Consider the following 16717-nt stretch of genomic DNA (forward strand, 5'->3'; position numbering starts at 1 on the left):
TTATGGGGATCTACAAATTAAATATTAGTCCCCGGCGGGGCGATTATGATAAACAGCTCCTAAGGAAAGAGTCTAAGTTTATATATGAATGTGGCAGCTTGTCCCCGCAGGGCTTGAATAAAGATTTGAACTTGAAAGCGTTCCTATAACATCCTTGGTCACCACTACATTGCTGTGATCGTGAGCTCATATACAGTGAAAAAGCACCGGTGATTTTGTTTTTAATTTTGAATTAAGCTCCTCTTTCAAGCTTGCAGTGCGGTTGCCATGGCTATATAAGGACGCAAACGCGCTGCTGACGTCACGTCTGAGAAAGTCACGTGGTGATGGTGATGGTGTCACGGGGGGTGCCCCCTCCCGGAAACCCAGCCACACCAACGATCCCCGTGCCTCCACCGCTCTTCCTCACCCTCATCTGCGCACCGAACGCGTACTACACGCTGGAGTGGCCGCCATTGGCAAGCATAAGGAGATCAGGACGGATGGCTCCTTTCAGCTAGCGATACTTGTGCTGTAGTATTGAAACAAAAAACAAGGGAGCGATGGGGGCTATATACCCCTAATATATTACAACAAGGTAGGTCATCTGGTTGGTAATCAACTAACACTATATTAAAGAAAAGTGCCAACACAGATAGTAGATATCTGGCAGAAATTGAATCCACACATGTATGGTACAAATGAATGTAAATACAACTTTATTAGACAATCCAATTAAAAACAGATAAAAGTTTGTAAAATCTCCCGATTAAAACCAAGAGTAGTTGGTATTCCAGCTCAATAGAAATAATTATATAATGTAAATCCAATATACAATAAAAAAGCATGTACGGAAGGACAATGCTAATATGTGCATATAAGTGCTAAATACAAAAAGTGCCTGGTGCAAAGGAATACACTGATCGAATATCCATCAAGTCACAGTCCATATCTATAAACAACAAAAACATCTTATTGATAAATACCTGTGTCTCATAAAGTGCCTGGTGCCAGTAAATACATGAACTATAAACAAATAATGTGCAGTGAAGGTCCCCCGCGTGTGGCAGCGTGCATACCCAGCCCCAGATAAAACACTGGGTATGCGCATGCACATCGCCCCACGCACAGAACCTGTGGGCGCAACAAAACCACTTGAAAAAAGGACCCTAAAAGAGGAAAGGGATAAAGTGCATCCAATGTGGAAGAGTGCCCTTACCGAAGCTATGAGGACTGGAAGCCGGGAGAGGGAACACGCCTGACGCGGTCGCAGCTGTTCTGCTGCTTCAGAAGAGGCTGCCCGGTGCTAGGATTGGCTGGATTAAATACTAAAAAGACGGAGCTCCGTTGTGACGTGTACGGCCGTACACGTGACTACCAAGCGGCATGCGGACCAATGAACGCATACCACTCGTGTCAAACAAGGACCTGGGTCACGTGGTAGTGAACATCCAGATCCTAGGAAAAAATATTTTTAAAACTACGCCTGCGCTATAAGGAGGGAAGCTCCGAGGGCTAAATAATATAGAAATAACCTGCCCATATATATGTGAAAACACATTCCATATTGCAAATTGATACAAAAAATACATACATATATATATATATATATATATATACACAATTCATATTATGGTAGTCTGGAACAACATAAAAATATGTCAATGCTGCCATCTAGTGGCCAAGAGAGAAAGCACCACACAGAAAAATCATCCTGCAGAGAATTTAAGTAATCTTTATCCAAGAGCTATTCAAAATCTTGCGTTCCATCCGATATATGGTAATAGAACATTATCCAAAAGGCCAGAGTGTGTGCAAAACTAAAAAGAAAAACACATAACATGTTAATAAATAGGATGGATCAAGATCAAGCTGGTTCCAAAGAGGAAAAAGAAGGTCACATCAACAGGTGTCCATGACTGCTAGCCCCAATCAGGACCTCAATATGGATATTAGAGAGTATAATAGAATCATAAATCATAAAAGATTCAAACCCTAAAACACACAAAAGTCGCCGATCGCTCACCCCAATCGGATCGAAAAAAAGGGGGAGAGGAGAGAGAGAGAAAGGGAAGGGTGAAAACGAACAAGAGACGTGGAACGGTGGGAAAGACAGAAAGAAACCATCTATTCACACAAGCACCAAGTCCAAGGAAATAGTCAAGGCTATGCCAAAAAGTGGATCCCCACATGCAACAAAAAACAAACACTCCCCTAGAGTACAAAATGGGGGTGAGGAAAGTGTATATTCCCTGCATCACTTACCCAACTTCTCTTTTGGAAGAGTATGCCAATCACTTATGACTATACATCAAGAATCACAGAACCTATTAAAAAAGGTCACAAAAAAGAAGAAGAAAACACATCATTAGTCATGATCATAAATTAAACTCCTAGAAAACACGCAAAATTTGTGTCTTCATTGAGGCCCCGAGGTTGTTTGGTTCGTAATTTGTGAATCCACTTTAATTCACTCTTAAGCAATCTTAAAACAATATCACCACCCCTCTCATTATAAAAAACCCTCTCAATACCTGTACAAGTCCAGTCCTCTAAGCTACCACCATGGAAAAGCAAAGCATGTTCTGCTACTGATGTTAAGTTTTTGTTATCGGCCCTATCCCGTTCAGCCAGTTTAGCAGTAGACACATGCTTTTGTATCCGTAATTTGAGTTGATTTTTAGTCTGGCCCACATACTGCTTTCCACATGGACACTGGAGTACATAAATAACGCCACTTGTCTGGCAGTTAATAAACTGCCTAATGTCAAATTCTTGTCCAGTGACATTACTCAGAAATTTCTTACTGACTCTCATGAGAGGACAAATGGAACACTTTCCACATTTGTAATTACCTCTTATGCCTGTCTGGGGGTTCTCCATCCGGAAGTGGCTTTTACTCACAATGTTCTTTATTGTGGGAGCTCTCCTGGCTGTAATGCTTGGGTGGCTTGTAATACAGTTCTTCAGAACCGGGTCATTCTGGAGAATACCCCAGTGCTTGCCCAATATATCATACAGGTGGGGCCACACAGTATTATACTGCGTGATCAATCTTGTCAGGGTATCGCGTTCCTTGGGCCTGGCAGAGAGAAGACTATTACGTGGTGTTGCTCTGGCCCGCCTGAGAGCCTGCTCCACACATTTTCTAGGGTACCCCCGGTCCTTAAACCGTTTCTTTAAAGCTTGACTTTCAGTCTCAAAGGCTTCGTCTGCTGAGCAGTTCCTTTTGAGCCTAATGAACTGTCCAACCGGAATGTTCTTCTTGAGACTTGTCGTGTGGTGTGATCCATATTCCAAAAGGCTGTTTGTCGCAGTGGGTTTCCTGTAAATAGTAGTTTGTAATCTATAGTCTGGGCCCTTATAAATACTGACATCCAAAAAATCAACCCTCTCCTCAGAGATGGTATGCGTCAACTTGATATTCAAATTATTTGTATTTAGTTCTTCCAGGAATGCCAAACAGTCATCCCTTGATCCATGCCAGAGTATGAGCAGGTCGTCGATGAAGCGATACCACCCCAAAATATAGGGGTGATACCGCTCCATCGACGCCGCCCACACAATCTCCCTCTCCCACCACCCCAAGAAGAGGTTCGCCACCGATGGGGCACATTTAATCCCCATGGCGACGCCCCTCCTCTGGAGATAGAATTGTCGATCAAACAAAAAGAAGTTGTTCCTCATCACATAATCTAACAAATCCAAAACAAATGCCTGAAGACCGCGTTCCATGGTACTCCCCATTTCGAGAAAATACTTAACTGCCATAAGACCCTGTGTGTGGTCGATATTAGAATATAAAGATTTCACATCACAAGTCACGAGGAGGGTTTCCCGTTGTACTTCCAGATTGTCAATCCGGCACAATAAATCTCCTGTGTCTCTAATATAGGATGACAAAGCTGTTACATGGGGCTGCAGGAAAAAATCAATAAATTGACTACAATGCTCGTTCAGGCTACCAATGCCTGATATAATTGGACGACCAGGAGGGTCGTCCATTTTCTTGTGCACCTTAGGGAGCATATAGAAGGTAGGGGTTATGGGTTTGTCTACCCACAGAAAGTTTCTTTCTTTTCCATTAATGGCCCCAGATTCCAAGGCCATGTCAAGTATATCCTTTAATCTCGACTGGCTTCTCTTGGTCGGGTCACTCTTCAATTTGATGTAAAATTCCTGATTATTTAGTTGTTTAGCTGCTTCCTTAAGGTACTTGGTTTTCGGCCATATTACTACGTTCCCGCCTTTATCGGCTTCTTTAATCAAAATATCATTTCTTCTGCTGAGTCCCTTTAAAGCCTGTCTTTCAGCCCAACTCAGGTTCTGTGTACCCCCCACCTTCTGTTGCTCTAATCTTTCTAGATCCCTCATAACTAATTCAAAAAATACTTTCACCTCGGGGCACAAATTTAATGATGGCAAATATTTTGATTGAGGCTTAAAGGGTGTTCCACCAACCTGGTGTGCTGTCTGGTTCTCCTCAAGTAGCGCGATTAAATCCTGCATAGCCTGTCTATCCTGAAAATCGGGGTAGTCCTGTTCCAACTGAACCATAGTTGCTGTAGATCTATCGAACATTCTTTTCAGGACCAAACGTCTGCAAAACAAATAGACATCTTTCAGGACTTCGAAAAAATCAAAAGAATTTGTGGGAGCAAAAGAAAGCCCCCTCTGCAGAACCCTAATCTCATCCTGGGTCAACTGTATCTCAGAAAGATTAATGATCTTTAGTACCTCTGTATTCTGTGTAAGATCCTCCAGTTCTCCCATGCCCTTCTGTTTCTTGGGTCTCCGCGACATTGTTCTAGGCTGTGAATCCAATCCTCTCTTTCTGAGGTTATAACTGGTGGTGTCTGATTCAGATTCAGTGTATTCGCTTAACTCTGACAGAGATGACTCCGGGGCTCGGGCTCCCCCCTCCCCCGGTTGTCTAGGTGGTTTCTTGTGTCTTCTTGGTTTTCTGTGAATGATACTCCCCTTGGGGTTTCCCCTATGACTCCATCTATAGGCTCTATGTGCAATGTAGTCTGTTCTATCCCGTTCCAATTTCTTCTTTTTATTATTGACAATCTGTGTTTCAACTACCTCAATGTCCTTCTTTAATCTCTGCATATATGGCTCAACAAGTGTGCTGTGGTCAAATTCATTAATTTTGCTACGTAATTCGCTAATTTTTTCTTTGGTGTCTCTCAGCAAACGCCGGTCCAAAGTTAACAACATGTTAACGATTATTCTTGAGCACTTGCCCAGTCCAATTTCCCAATCCTCCTTATCTAAAAGGCCCAACTGCCATGACGGGAATATTTGAACTCTTAGACCCCTTGGATAAATGCTCTCCTCAAGATAGTTCTCTAAACTTTTAATTGGATTGTCTAATAAAGTTGTATTTACATTCATTTGTACCATACATGTGTGGATTCAATTTCTGCCAGATATCTACTATCTGTGTTGGCACTTTTCTTTAATATAGTACTTGTGCTGTAGTAGACCACCCTGGTACACATCATCAGCTGTACAACTGACTCTGCACCTGTACAGCCACGGCCCAGCAATATAGCCCAAGGGATTGGGTCCAGGTCCACATCAGTCACCACTGTCAGATCTGTAGTTTGGAGGGGGAGGTTGATGGGCACTACAAGAGCAAAACCTCTATATGGTGAAAGCTGTAGCATAATTATGGTGAACACTGTAGGATAATTATATATGTAGGAAGCACAATACAGGAAAAAGTAGTATTGGCAAGCACCATATGGGTTGATACATTTTTTTTTTTTGTCTCACTCTGATGGCTTTTTAGCCTAGGAGTTGTGCTGTTATGGCCACATGACTGTCTGAGCAGTATATGCTCATGTCCACTACGGAAGACTAAGTAATTGCAATTTCCAATTCTCCAAGACAAGACAACATTTATATTACGCTTTTCTCCTGGCGGACTCAAAGCACCAGAGCTGCAGCCACTAAGGTGTGCTCAGTAGGTAGTGGTAGTATTAGGGTGTCTTGCCCAAGGACTCCTTACTATATAGGTGCTGGCTTACTGAAAAGGGAGGGCCAAGATTTGAACCCAGGTCTCCTGTGTCAGAGGCAAAGCCTATCCAGCCACCCCTTATTGAATCGGGTCCTATGACATAGACCACCAAGTCAAAAAAAGTATATTTTAGTAAAGCGTCGGACTTCTGTTACTTGTAATGTTCAAGATCAGTTATTTAGATAAATGGTTACTGTTAGAAGTATATTAATAATAACTGTTTTACTGCTTCTGTTTCTAGGGTAAAGAGTTGGGGCCTCTGGAGATCCATATCACTGCTCTGACAAAACAGATAGAGGAATGCAACAGTGAAATTGTAGCAGTGCAACAGTACTGGCTACGATTGCAGACAGAGATGGTGCAGCTGACTAGACAGAGGGAAGAGCAAGATTCTGCAGTGGAAATGTTAAAGAAAGAACTAACTATATTACAACAGAGGAAGATTCGCACAGAGAGTAAGTGTAGCTTACATCTATAGCATCACTCATGGTTAGATCTTGGATGATAACTGGTAGGGAGAAGGTGCCCCAAAATAGGTGGTAGTCGATGAACGTTATATCTATATTATGTGACTAAAATAATAATAAATAATAAAAATGGCTTACCTCAAAAAGAAGGGGCAATGCCAATTTCAAACAAAAGATTTATTATTCATCAGACACTATAAATGGTAACACATTTCGCGGAGTACAGTCCGCTTCCTCAAGGTGCTCCAAACTTACTGTCTTCAGTACAAAACACTAGGACCAAGATGATCCGTATTAGCCCTTCATTAGCACTGGGTACTATGGTCCCTAAAACATAACCTTTAATAAGTCATAAGTAAAAACTGGGCCATGAATCCATCACCATAAACACGTGCATCACCATAAACACGTGTTTATGATGATGGATCCATGGCCCAGTTTTTACTTATGACTTATTAAAGGTTATGTTTTAGTGTTTTAGGGACTATAGTACCCAGTGCTAATGAGGAGCTAATATGGATCATCTTGGTCCCACTCCCAGTGTTTTGTAGTTACATACCCTTTCTCATTTTGAATATTCTAGTGTTTGTTTATTGTCTACAATATAAAGACACTGTTTTGTATTTGATCCGAGGAAGCGGACTGTGCTCCGCGAAGCGCTTTATCGCTTATAGTGTCTGATGAATAATAAATCTTTTGTTTGAAATTGGCATTGCCCCTTCTTTTTGAGGTAAGCCATTTTTATTATTCATTATTTTTAGTCACATAATGTAGATATACCGTTCATCCACTACCACCTATTTTTAGGGAGCCTTCTCCTCCCCAGTTCTGAACTATTACTTTCTTCTGGAGCGCGACCCACATATCTGAGGACTAAAGAATTTGAGTGAGGACGGGATTTTCTCACCTGCCTTCATACTGTGGTTGCTAGTCATGCAACCCACACTTGTGAGTAATCTTTTGCTCTTTAAACTACATGATCAGCCCTTGACATACTGCACCATAAGGGGCTCCTTGTGTCTCCATGTTTTTACCTGTCTCCCTAGGAAGTCTGTTGAATCCCTTGGGAAAACACACACCTCCAGATCTTGGATGATGCACAGGATAATCATCTTAACTCATTTTCGTTCAATGATGTTGTGTGATATGTCAAAAGCAATCGTTCATCACGAACAAATAGTTGCAAAAATCACACTGTGGATGTGGACCTTCAGGAATAATGGTGCATCTTTGGTTTTTTAACAGATGAAATTGAACAGGAGAAAAGGGAGCGAAAGGACATCGAACATCACATGAGAAACTTGAAAAATGACATGCTGCGTCTCAACATACTGCTAAGTAAGAACATCAGCTCCAAGAAAGAGTTAGAGCAACACAATCAGCTGATGGAGAGTGAGTTCATGAGATCGCTTCGGGTGAGTGTCAGCAATGCGCTCTGTGCCTTCGGATCAAATTCAGCGGGCAAGCTTCTGAGTTCCCACTTATGTTTTGTAGGAGGCCGAGAGGGAATCAATAGAAATGCAGGAAAATCTAGGAGCTATTCAAGAGGAAAAGGAAAGGCTTCTGACAAGTCTTGTGGAAGCAGAGTGAGTATGGATATGAACATCTGGCTACCGAACTACTCCACAGCCACTGACCAATACACTAGTGGGTCTCATCTACAAGCCATTTTTAGCAACAGTGCATGGAACATATTAGAGAATGCATTAGAAGTAGATGGCACACCACTATAGTTACTGTACTGTGATTCAGGGGTGTAACCAGTGGCGTAGCAATAGGGGATGCAGAGGTTGCGAACGCACTGGTGCACCCGAAACAGATGGTCCCGCTAAGGGCACTCCTTCATGCATCTTATTAGCTTTTCATTGGTGCTTTGCTGGTAATGATCATCTAAATATGTGCATTACATACTGTAATCCTTAATAAACTGTTTCCTTACTCTATTTATGCCTTTCTGACACTTCAGCTGTCCTTGATAGGTTCGGGGGCTCCATATCAATAGAGTGCTTACTCTATTACAGGTATATGTAGCAGGTGATAATTGCCTTTTGGGACAGGCACAGTGCAAAGCAAGTCTTGAGACAATCTTCATGATTCACCAACGCCAGTGTGTAATTGTGCTTATGTGTAATCTATTTACGCTACATACAGAAAACAGGTAACCAAACATAAACAGAAATTATGCCAGTAGATGAGCTACTTACTAAATGTAACAATTACGATCCTCTCTAGCTGTGTCCTCTCTAGTAATACTGGATGACCCCTCACTCCCTAGTGGGGGCAAACCTACCAATCAAAACAACATAACATGCAAACAAGTATTTTACAGCCCAGTAGATTAAAACTTTGTGGTTTGTTCTGACCACCCCAAGTGCTCCCCAAGTTAGGATTAACTAGTTCTGACCAATCAGCCCTTTTATTGCTCACTTGATCAGCTGTCTCTGAGAAAACATAGATTTTGGGGGGCTTTCTCACCAGAGCATCTGTCTCAGGAAGGATACCAAATCCCAGTTAATTGGGTAAACTGTTTCTATGCTCAGCCCTTCTCAGTGCTTCTGTTACACCCCATACCTTCAGCCACATGTTTTCTGCTGCAATGCTGGGAAACATAGTCTAGCCAGTATTGTCCACTCAGCTTTGGGTGTAATATGGTCACGCCTGATTGACCCAACCACCATCTAAAACTACCAGGGGCAGAAAGCAAGTATGTTGTCAACCACTTTCCTTCTATACGCCGACTATATTAATTTATTAATTGCTATTACAATATACAGTATATTTTCACTTTTGGATGTTGTCGGCCTTTTAAGTTCAAAACTGAACAAAGTAAATTATGAAAGTAACTTTGGAGGGAGATTCAGTCTTTGTGTAGAGAAACTCTGTATTTTCAGTTGGACTGACAGTTTGACTCAATATATTGCAAACATGTACACTTTGTTTTTATGTGCTTATAAAACATATGTATTCTAATAGGCACTGACAGTCAGCGCTGTAAAAACTGCGCTAGAGATCTGGGTGCAGGCGGCATCACCATAGGCCGTAAAAGAAATTACGGCTACAGTGGCGCTCAGTGAATAATTTGGGCGCCGTCAAAAGACTGAGCACAAATTACTTTAGAAATACTGTAATTCGGCCGCCAGCAATAGCTGAAAGCCGAATTACATCTTACCCCTACTATCCATGGTGACCTGGAGGGGCATGGGCGTAACAATAGGGGATGCAGCCCCTGCTCTCGCAGGGAGGGGGGGCGCTCAGGGCCGATTTGGGGGGCTGGAGGGGTCGTAGCATGAGGGGAGAGCTTGGTAGCATGTTGGTGGGGAGAGGGGACAGTCGTCGTCCCCCTCCCCTCCCTCCCTTCGGGCTCTCCCCTCTGCGCTCCCCTCCAGCATTGAATAGTGTGTATGCAGGCGGCGGGCAGCGGCAGATAAATACCTTCCTTGCGTTCCACAGATGTTCCTCTCTCTAGCTTCTGACATGACTTCCTGTATAAACAGGAAGTGGCGTCAGACACTAGAGGGAGAAACATCCGCGCTGGTAAGCAAGGAAGGTATGTATCTGCTGCTGCCCGCCGCCTGCATACACACTATTCAATGCTGGAGGGGAGCGCAGAGGGGAGAGCCCAAGGTGAGGGAGGGGGGACCATCCCCCCTCCCCACCAACGTGCTACCAAGCTCTCCCCTCATGCTGCGACCCCTCCAGCCCCCAAAAACGGCCCTGAGCCGGGGGGAGGGGGGGGTCGCTCAGAATTTCTGCAGGGGGGCCCGGCGTTTCCTAGTTACGCCCCTGTGGAGGGGGAATAGTAATTAAATTCTGACAGCTTTACCCTGCGCCCAAATCTCCCGACAACTTACTTGTATGTACGCACTGACAGTGTCAAAGGTTGCCGCCAGTCTATAGTGCAGATCTTGAAAAGGAGTAACAACACTTTATTTTACTTGTGCAGCTTCTGGTAATTGCACCTGTAGCATACAGGAATCTCTAGCCAATCGATTAGCAACTGTACCCCAAACGTACTGCATCAAGTACTGTTGCTATGGCTGCTAGGAAGAGTGATTTGAGCTTATTTCCAGTTCTGTTCAATTGTACTGCAGGTGTACGCACGTATGACCCAGAAAATGGTATTCTATACCTTATTTACATTCACAGCCCAATGGTTAAAGTCTTAACAAGATTAACTTTTTAGGGAATCTGAAGTGACCCAACTTGAGTCAGAGACAGTCCTATTTTCTGTAGCACAGATACATCAAAGAAACAGTGAAAAAAAAGCTTCAGATAAGGTGTTACTGTAAGCAGAGTTCAAAGGGTCATTAGCTCTGCTCTGTTTCATAGTTTAAAATACAGAGGGGTTGATTCATTATAACAAATAGCGTACCTTATCAGTTAACATGCCTTATCAGAGTTAACACACCTTATCAGAGTTAACACGCTTTATTAAAGTAGCATAGCGAGCGCTACAAACTTATGCCTGCTAATTGGCATGGATGAGAGCTCCACTTGTCCTGCCCTGAGCCCCTGCGGGTCCAATCACTTTAAAGGACATTATCCCCGCACTTTGATTGGCCCAATAGGCTGCCTGTCACTTGATAGGAAACTTGACAGGCAGCCTATTGGGCCAATCAAAGTGCGGGGGATAATGTCTTTTAAAGTGATTGGACCCGCAGGGGCTCAGGGCAGGACGAGTGGCGTTCTCATTGCCAATTAGCAGGCATAAGTTTGTAGCGCTTGCTATGCTACTCTGATAAGGTATGTTAGCTCTGATGAAGTGTGCTAACTCTGATAAGGTGTGTTAACTCTGATAAGGCACATTATTTGTTATAGTGAATCAACCCCAGAGTGTGGTTTTTAATTGCAAATATGGCAGAATGATGCAATGTTGTAGCAAAAAAAGCTATATTACTGAAAATAACAATATGAGACTGTTTTCTTTGCTACTAATGTTCTATTACAGGGAACCTAAACTGAGAAGGATATGGATTTTTCCATTTAAAATAATACCAGTTGCCTGATTCTCCTGCTGATCCTGTGTCTCTACAGCCACAGCCCCTGAACAAACATGCAGACCAGGTGCTCATACTTAAAGGGAAGGTTCAGGGTGGCTGTTAAAAAAAATAAAAATGCCCATCCACTTACCTGGGGCTTCCTCCAGCCCGTGGCAGCCAGGACGTGCCCTCGGCGCCGCTCCGCAGGCTCCCGGTCCCCTCTGGTGGCCGACCCGACCAGGCCAGGCCGGCTGCCAGGTCGGGCTCTTCTGCGTTTCAAAATGCGCCTCACGGGGGCGCGCTGACGTCATCGGACGTCCTCCGGGCTGTACTGCGCAGGCGCAGAACTACTGCTGCGGAGCGGCGCCGAGGGCACGTCCTGGCTGCCACGGGCTGGAGGAAGCCCCAGGTAAGTGGATGGGCATTTTTATTTTTTTTAACAGCCACCCTGAACCTTCCCTTTAAGTCAGACTGGATTAGCTGCATGCTTGTGTGATTCAGCCACCACAGCAGCCAAAGAGATCAGCAGGACTGCCAGGCAACTAGTATTGTTTAAAAGGAAGCATCCATATCCCTCTCAGTTTCAGTTCTTTTTAATTACGGTATCTGTACTGCACATGCAATATATTATATTGTATGTTTTGTTTTTTTGTCGCTTCAGTGTCACTAACGGTTATGTCAGGTGATCCAATTGAGCTGCATGCAAAATTTTGCCCCATTTCAATTACCAACAAAGTAAATTGTATGTAAATAGTTGCATCGTTAATTAATAATAGTTATGGACAGTTCATTTGCACTTTAGTAAGACATTGCACATCGGCCATCAGCAGAAAGCAAATATAGACAGATGCCAGCAGCTGTTTTGCAATCATTGTACTCTTTTGGTTGTCAGTTTCATTTTTATGCAGATGACACACAAATCTCTCAGTTTCTGACCTCTGTACTGTTTAGTGTCCCTGACTGTGTGTTTGTTTCTTCATTCCTGTCCTCCTGCTTCCTCAAATTCAGCATAAGCAAAGCAGAACTTCTGCTGTTTCCACCAGCCATATCTGGTCCACTAACTGTAATTACTATGCATGTAGACAACACCCTAATAACTTCTAACCCCACCATTCCTGATGCCCAGGTGTCTCATTTGACTCTGAACTATCATTCAAGCCTCATATTAACTACCATAATTAACCACCTTTTTTGTCCCCTCCATCTTAAAGAAAAAGTCCTTGTCCTGGGTCAGAGTAGTGCTGTCAGATAGCTAACAAGCCAGCCTCGCCAGTGTCACATTACACCGAATCTTCACTCACTGCACTGACTACCTGTAAAATGGAGAATACTCATCAAGATTGGACTGTTGACATCCAAATCCCTCCACAACTTGGGTCCTGGATACATTAAGGACTTGCTGAAACTGCCCCATACCTCTCACAACCTCAGATCAGCGTGATCCATAAACTTGGTCACTCTTAGAGTGCACCTTAAAACCTTTGGAGCCAGAGCTTACTGTCATGCTGCCTCTACCCTTTGGAATTCTCTACCACACACAGTAAAGGCAGCTCCATCCCTTGAGCTATTTAAATCCAGACTGAAAAGCCACCTGTTTAGTTTGGCATTTGCAGACTTGTAGAATTCTTCCTCTGTACCACAATATACCACTCAACCAGTTACTGGTCTGAGCCATTTCTCTCCTACGGGAGAAAAGCGCTTTACAAATGTTGTTTGTTGTTGTATTGTAGCATCCTTATCTGTGGCCTAATTAGTTATAAAATGGCGGTAACAAACCATATCTACTATAACCATACATATAGACCATTAGGAAGCCCCGGCTTAACTCAAAAGATGCTTTTACCAGGGTCCCATCTACAGTTGAAGTGGTAGAGTACAGAGAGTCATAACAAAAAGAGTCTTTGGATCTGCCATCAGGTCTTCCCATTGGCCCTCTAATCTGATGAAAAGGAGATCAATAGTCCAGTCCTGGCCTTCTTAACCAGGGTTCCCTGGAATCCCAGGGAACCTTGAGTACTCTGCAGGGGTTCCTTGAGTATTCCCTCGGGGGGGGGGAGTATAATAAAGCACACTATAATAGGTGGTACTGTAACAAGAAGCACTAAATTGGGGGCTCAGGAGACAGTATGAGTGGCAGTGTAATAGGGGGTAGTGAAATAAACGGCCACACATACTTTTAAAGACCACGCCTCCTGCAAAATAAATGCAGGGGTTCCTTGAGATCAAAAAATTGTTTGCAGGGGTTCCTTGAGATCCAAATGTTATTTGCAGGGGTCCTCCATAGTAGAAAGGTTGAGAAAGGCTGGTCCAGTCAATAAACCACACCGCCAAAAAACAGGCCTTCGGGGATTAACGTGTTAGTATGCAGTAATCCCCGTCTGGCATCTGGCCAAGCAGGAAGTGACGCTCACTTCCTGTTGAGCAATTGATGACGTGCGTGGAAGCATATTGTGCAACCTACTGTGCTATCGCTGATGCGCACTACAGATAACGTACTGTGCTATTTCTAATGCCCAATGCAATCTTTCCTAACTGGTTTCACTGTCACTGATCAGCAGTAGCTGTCCTCCTGTCTTGTACTACAACACAGTTGTCAAACACAAGGCCTTTGGGCCAAATGTGTCCCTCCTTGCCATTTTATTTGGCCTTCGAGAGCTTCCAATGTCCATCATTGTAAACAGCACACTGCCTTCCAGTCCAAAGGAGCACACCGGTGACGGTGTTTCTGACTGAAACATTGTCAGTTTGAGCCAGGGTGCAGCAATAACCCACAGGACCGAACCAGCAAAATTAGCATGGGACCCCTCCTTGAATCCAAGTGCCCCTCCCACCCTGGTGACTGATACACACACCTACACACCTCCCCCCTTCACCCCACATAGCAGAGAGTACCACAGTGGGGCAGTGTAATGTTTTCCTGCTCCAGCACTACGACATCTCTTCTGTTCTTCCTGGCAGTCAAATGCTCTGTGCTTCCATACTGCCTTCTCTTGATCATGTGATCAGGAGCCAGAGGTATGCTGCATAGAGCGTGTGGCTGTCAGGAAGATCATAGGAGGCTGGAAACAGTACTGGAGCAAGTAAATAGTAAACTGCTCCACTGTGCCACAAGTAAATAGTAAACTGCTCCACTGTGCCACAAGTAAATAGTAAACTGCTCCACTGTGCCACTCTGCAGTAGGGGAGGAGCAGGCCATTCATGGTCAATATAATTACATCACTTAGTTTGAGATTGTTCAAGAAATGTTATATCTTCATTAACACTTTGGCCCGCGACCTAGACTATGTTGTCGATTTTGTCTCCTTAGGTGATTAAGTTTGACACCCCTATTCTACACCATCAGTGATCCCCACACTACCTCTTGTCCCATACACATGTGCTAACACTTATCCCTGCTACCATTACTATTGTCTCCTCACCCACTTCTCTCATTACTGGACACCTCTACTGCCGAAAAGCACCAGGGCCTTTTTGCCGGGGTTGATTGCAATATAAAAGTGTGATTGAGCCCAGGAGTTACCGAGGAGCCTCCAACACATCCCTCCAGTGCATGCACTTTCACTAGTACTGAGTGAGCACTTTGACTGAGCTCTGAGACAGTAGTAGTAGTAGTTATAATAATAATAGTACAGTATATCACAGTTGCAAGGTGTATTCATTGCAGCTCTTATGTGCAAATGGGTGTTAGAAAAGGGATTACATGTAAAAAACCTCTACTTTGTTTCTGATTGTTGTACTTAATATTAGGCATCAAATCATGCTCTGGGAAAAAAAGATTCAGCTGGCAAAGGAGATGAGAAAAGCTGTTGATTCAGAGGCTGGCCAAGGGGAGATCCGAGCAATGAAAGCAGAGATACATCGGATGCAGGTGAGTGCTATTCACAATCATTCTGCTCCTCTTTTACAGCAGATGTTAGCCATATATTTGACCGTATTTTTTTTTTATGAGAAGACTGGACCTCCGTTGCATTGAACACGGACAAGGTGAGTCTGCGTTCCCTGCCCACTTGGCACCTATTTCTGGATGGAGGAGCGCTGAAGGGGGGCCAGAGGTGAGAGAGGGGGGAAGTTGGGCCCCACTCCCCCTGGCTGTGTGTGCCCACTGCTCCCCCCCATGCTAAAACTGTGGTGCACCTATACCTAGCATAAACAAACCGAATGGGAGTACAGGTAATATTTGTTCACAAACTATGTCCCAACAAGGACCTAACCTATATGTACAAAATAAGTGACGTAAGGGGTCACTGGTCAATCAGCTGGATTGTAGTCTTGTAAGCCAGTGATCAACATGTCTCCAAATAACATATATACAAGTATGGGGAGAGACTTGACACAAGTATCATAACTGTCAGTCTCACTTTGGTACTGATACACATATATATATGCAGGAAAGAAATAAAAGTATGTTGCTGTAAGGTGCGAGGTCTTTGCTGATCCCCCCCAGTGCTGGCAATCAGTCAGAGGATACTGGGGTGTAGCTAGTCCCACCACGGCAGAGTACTGTTAAAAGTGATTGCAAAAGGACATGGCAAAATAAGAGTATGGTAACATAGCTGTGGTGGAGGCTAAGTGTGAGACTGATATCAATCACAGAGAGACCTGTATGCTCCTACACAGTAGTATTATAGCCATGAAACAAATGCCTTCACAGAAGGTATAGAGCTGGGGTAGAAATGGGTGATATATACAATTAACAGTGCTAGTGTCAGTGTGTGCACCTATACCTTGCTACCTATACTTGGGACACCTATACCTGGCTATCTATACTGAGGGCACCTATACCTGGCTATCTATACTGGGGACAGCTATACTGGGGACATCTATACCTGGCTATCTATACTGGGGACACCTATACCTGGCTAGCTATACTGGGGACACCTATACCTGGCTATCTACACTGGGGACAACTATACCTGGCTAGCTATACTGGGGGCACCTATACCTGGCTAGCTATACTGGGGACACCTATACCTGGCTAGCTATACTGGGGACACCTATACCTGGTTATCTATACTTGGGGCACCTATACCTGTCTAGCTATACTGGGGACACCTATACCTGGCTAGCTATACTGGGGACACCTATACCTGGCTATCTATACTGGGGGCACCTATACCTGGCTGGCTATACTGGGGACACCTATTCCTGGCTAACTATACTGGGGCACCTATACCTGGCTATCTATACTGAGGGCACCTATACCTGGCTATCTATACTGGGGACAGCTATACTGGGGACACCTATACCTGGCTAGCTATACTGG

At 44.0% G+C, this 16717-nt stretch overlaps 1 protein-coding gene across 1 annotated transcript in view; it reads left to right on the forward strand.

Moving 5' to 3' along the window:
• CCDC40 (coiled-coil domain 40 molecular ruler complex subunit) overlaps nt 1–16717 on the forward strand; it is a 97819-nt gene that overhangs the window by 68158 nt on the left and 12944 nt on the right. Inside the window, exons 13-16 of the mRNA XM_068263279.1 lie at nt 6249–6462; nt 7720–7889; nt 7969–8060; nt 15202–15322. Of these exons, the coding sequence (XP_068119380.1) occupies nt 6249–6462; nt 7720–7889; nt 7969–8060; nt 15202–15322 (597 nt within the window). The remainder of the gene's footprint in view (nt 1–6248; nt 6463–7719; nt 7890–7968; nt 8061–15201; nt 15323–16717) is intronic.

Source organism: Hyperolius riggenbachi, chromosome 12 (assembly GCF_040937935.1).
Source record: "Hyperolius riggenbachi isolate aHypRig1 chromosome 12, aHypRig1.pri, whole genome shotgun sequence".
NCBI classification, from domain to species: Eukaryota; Metazoa; Chordata; class Amphibia; order Anura; family Hyperoliidae; genus Hyperolius; species Hyperolius riggenbachi.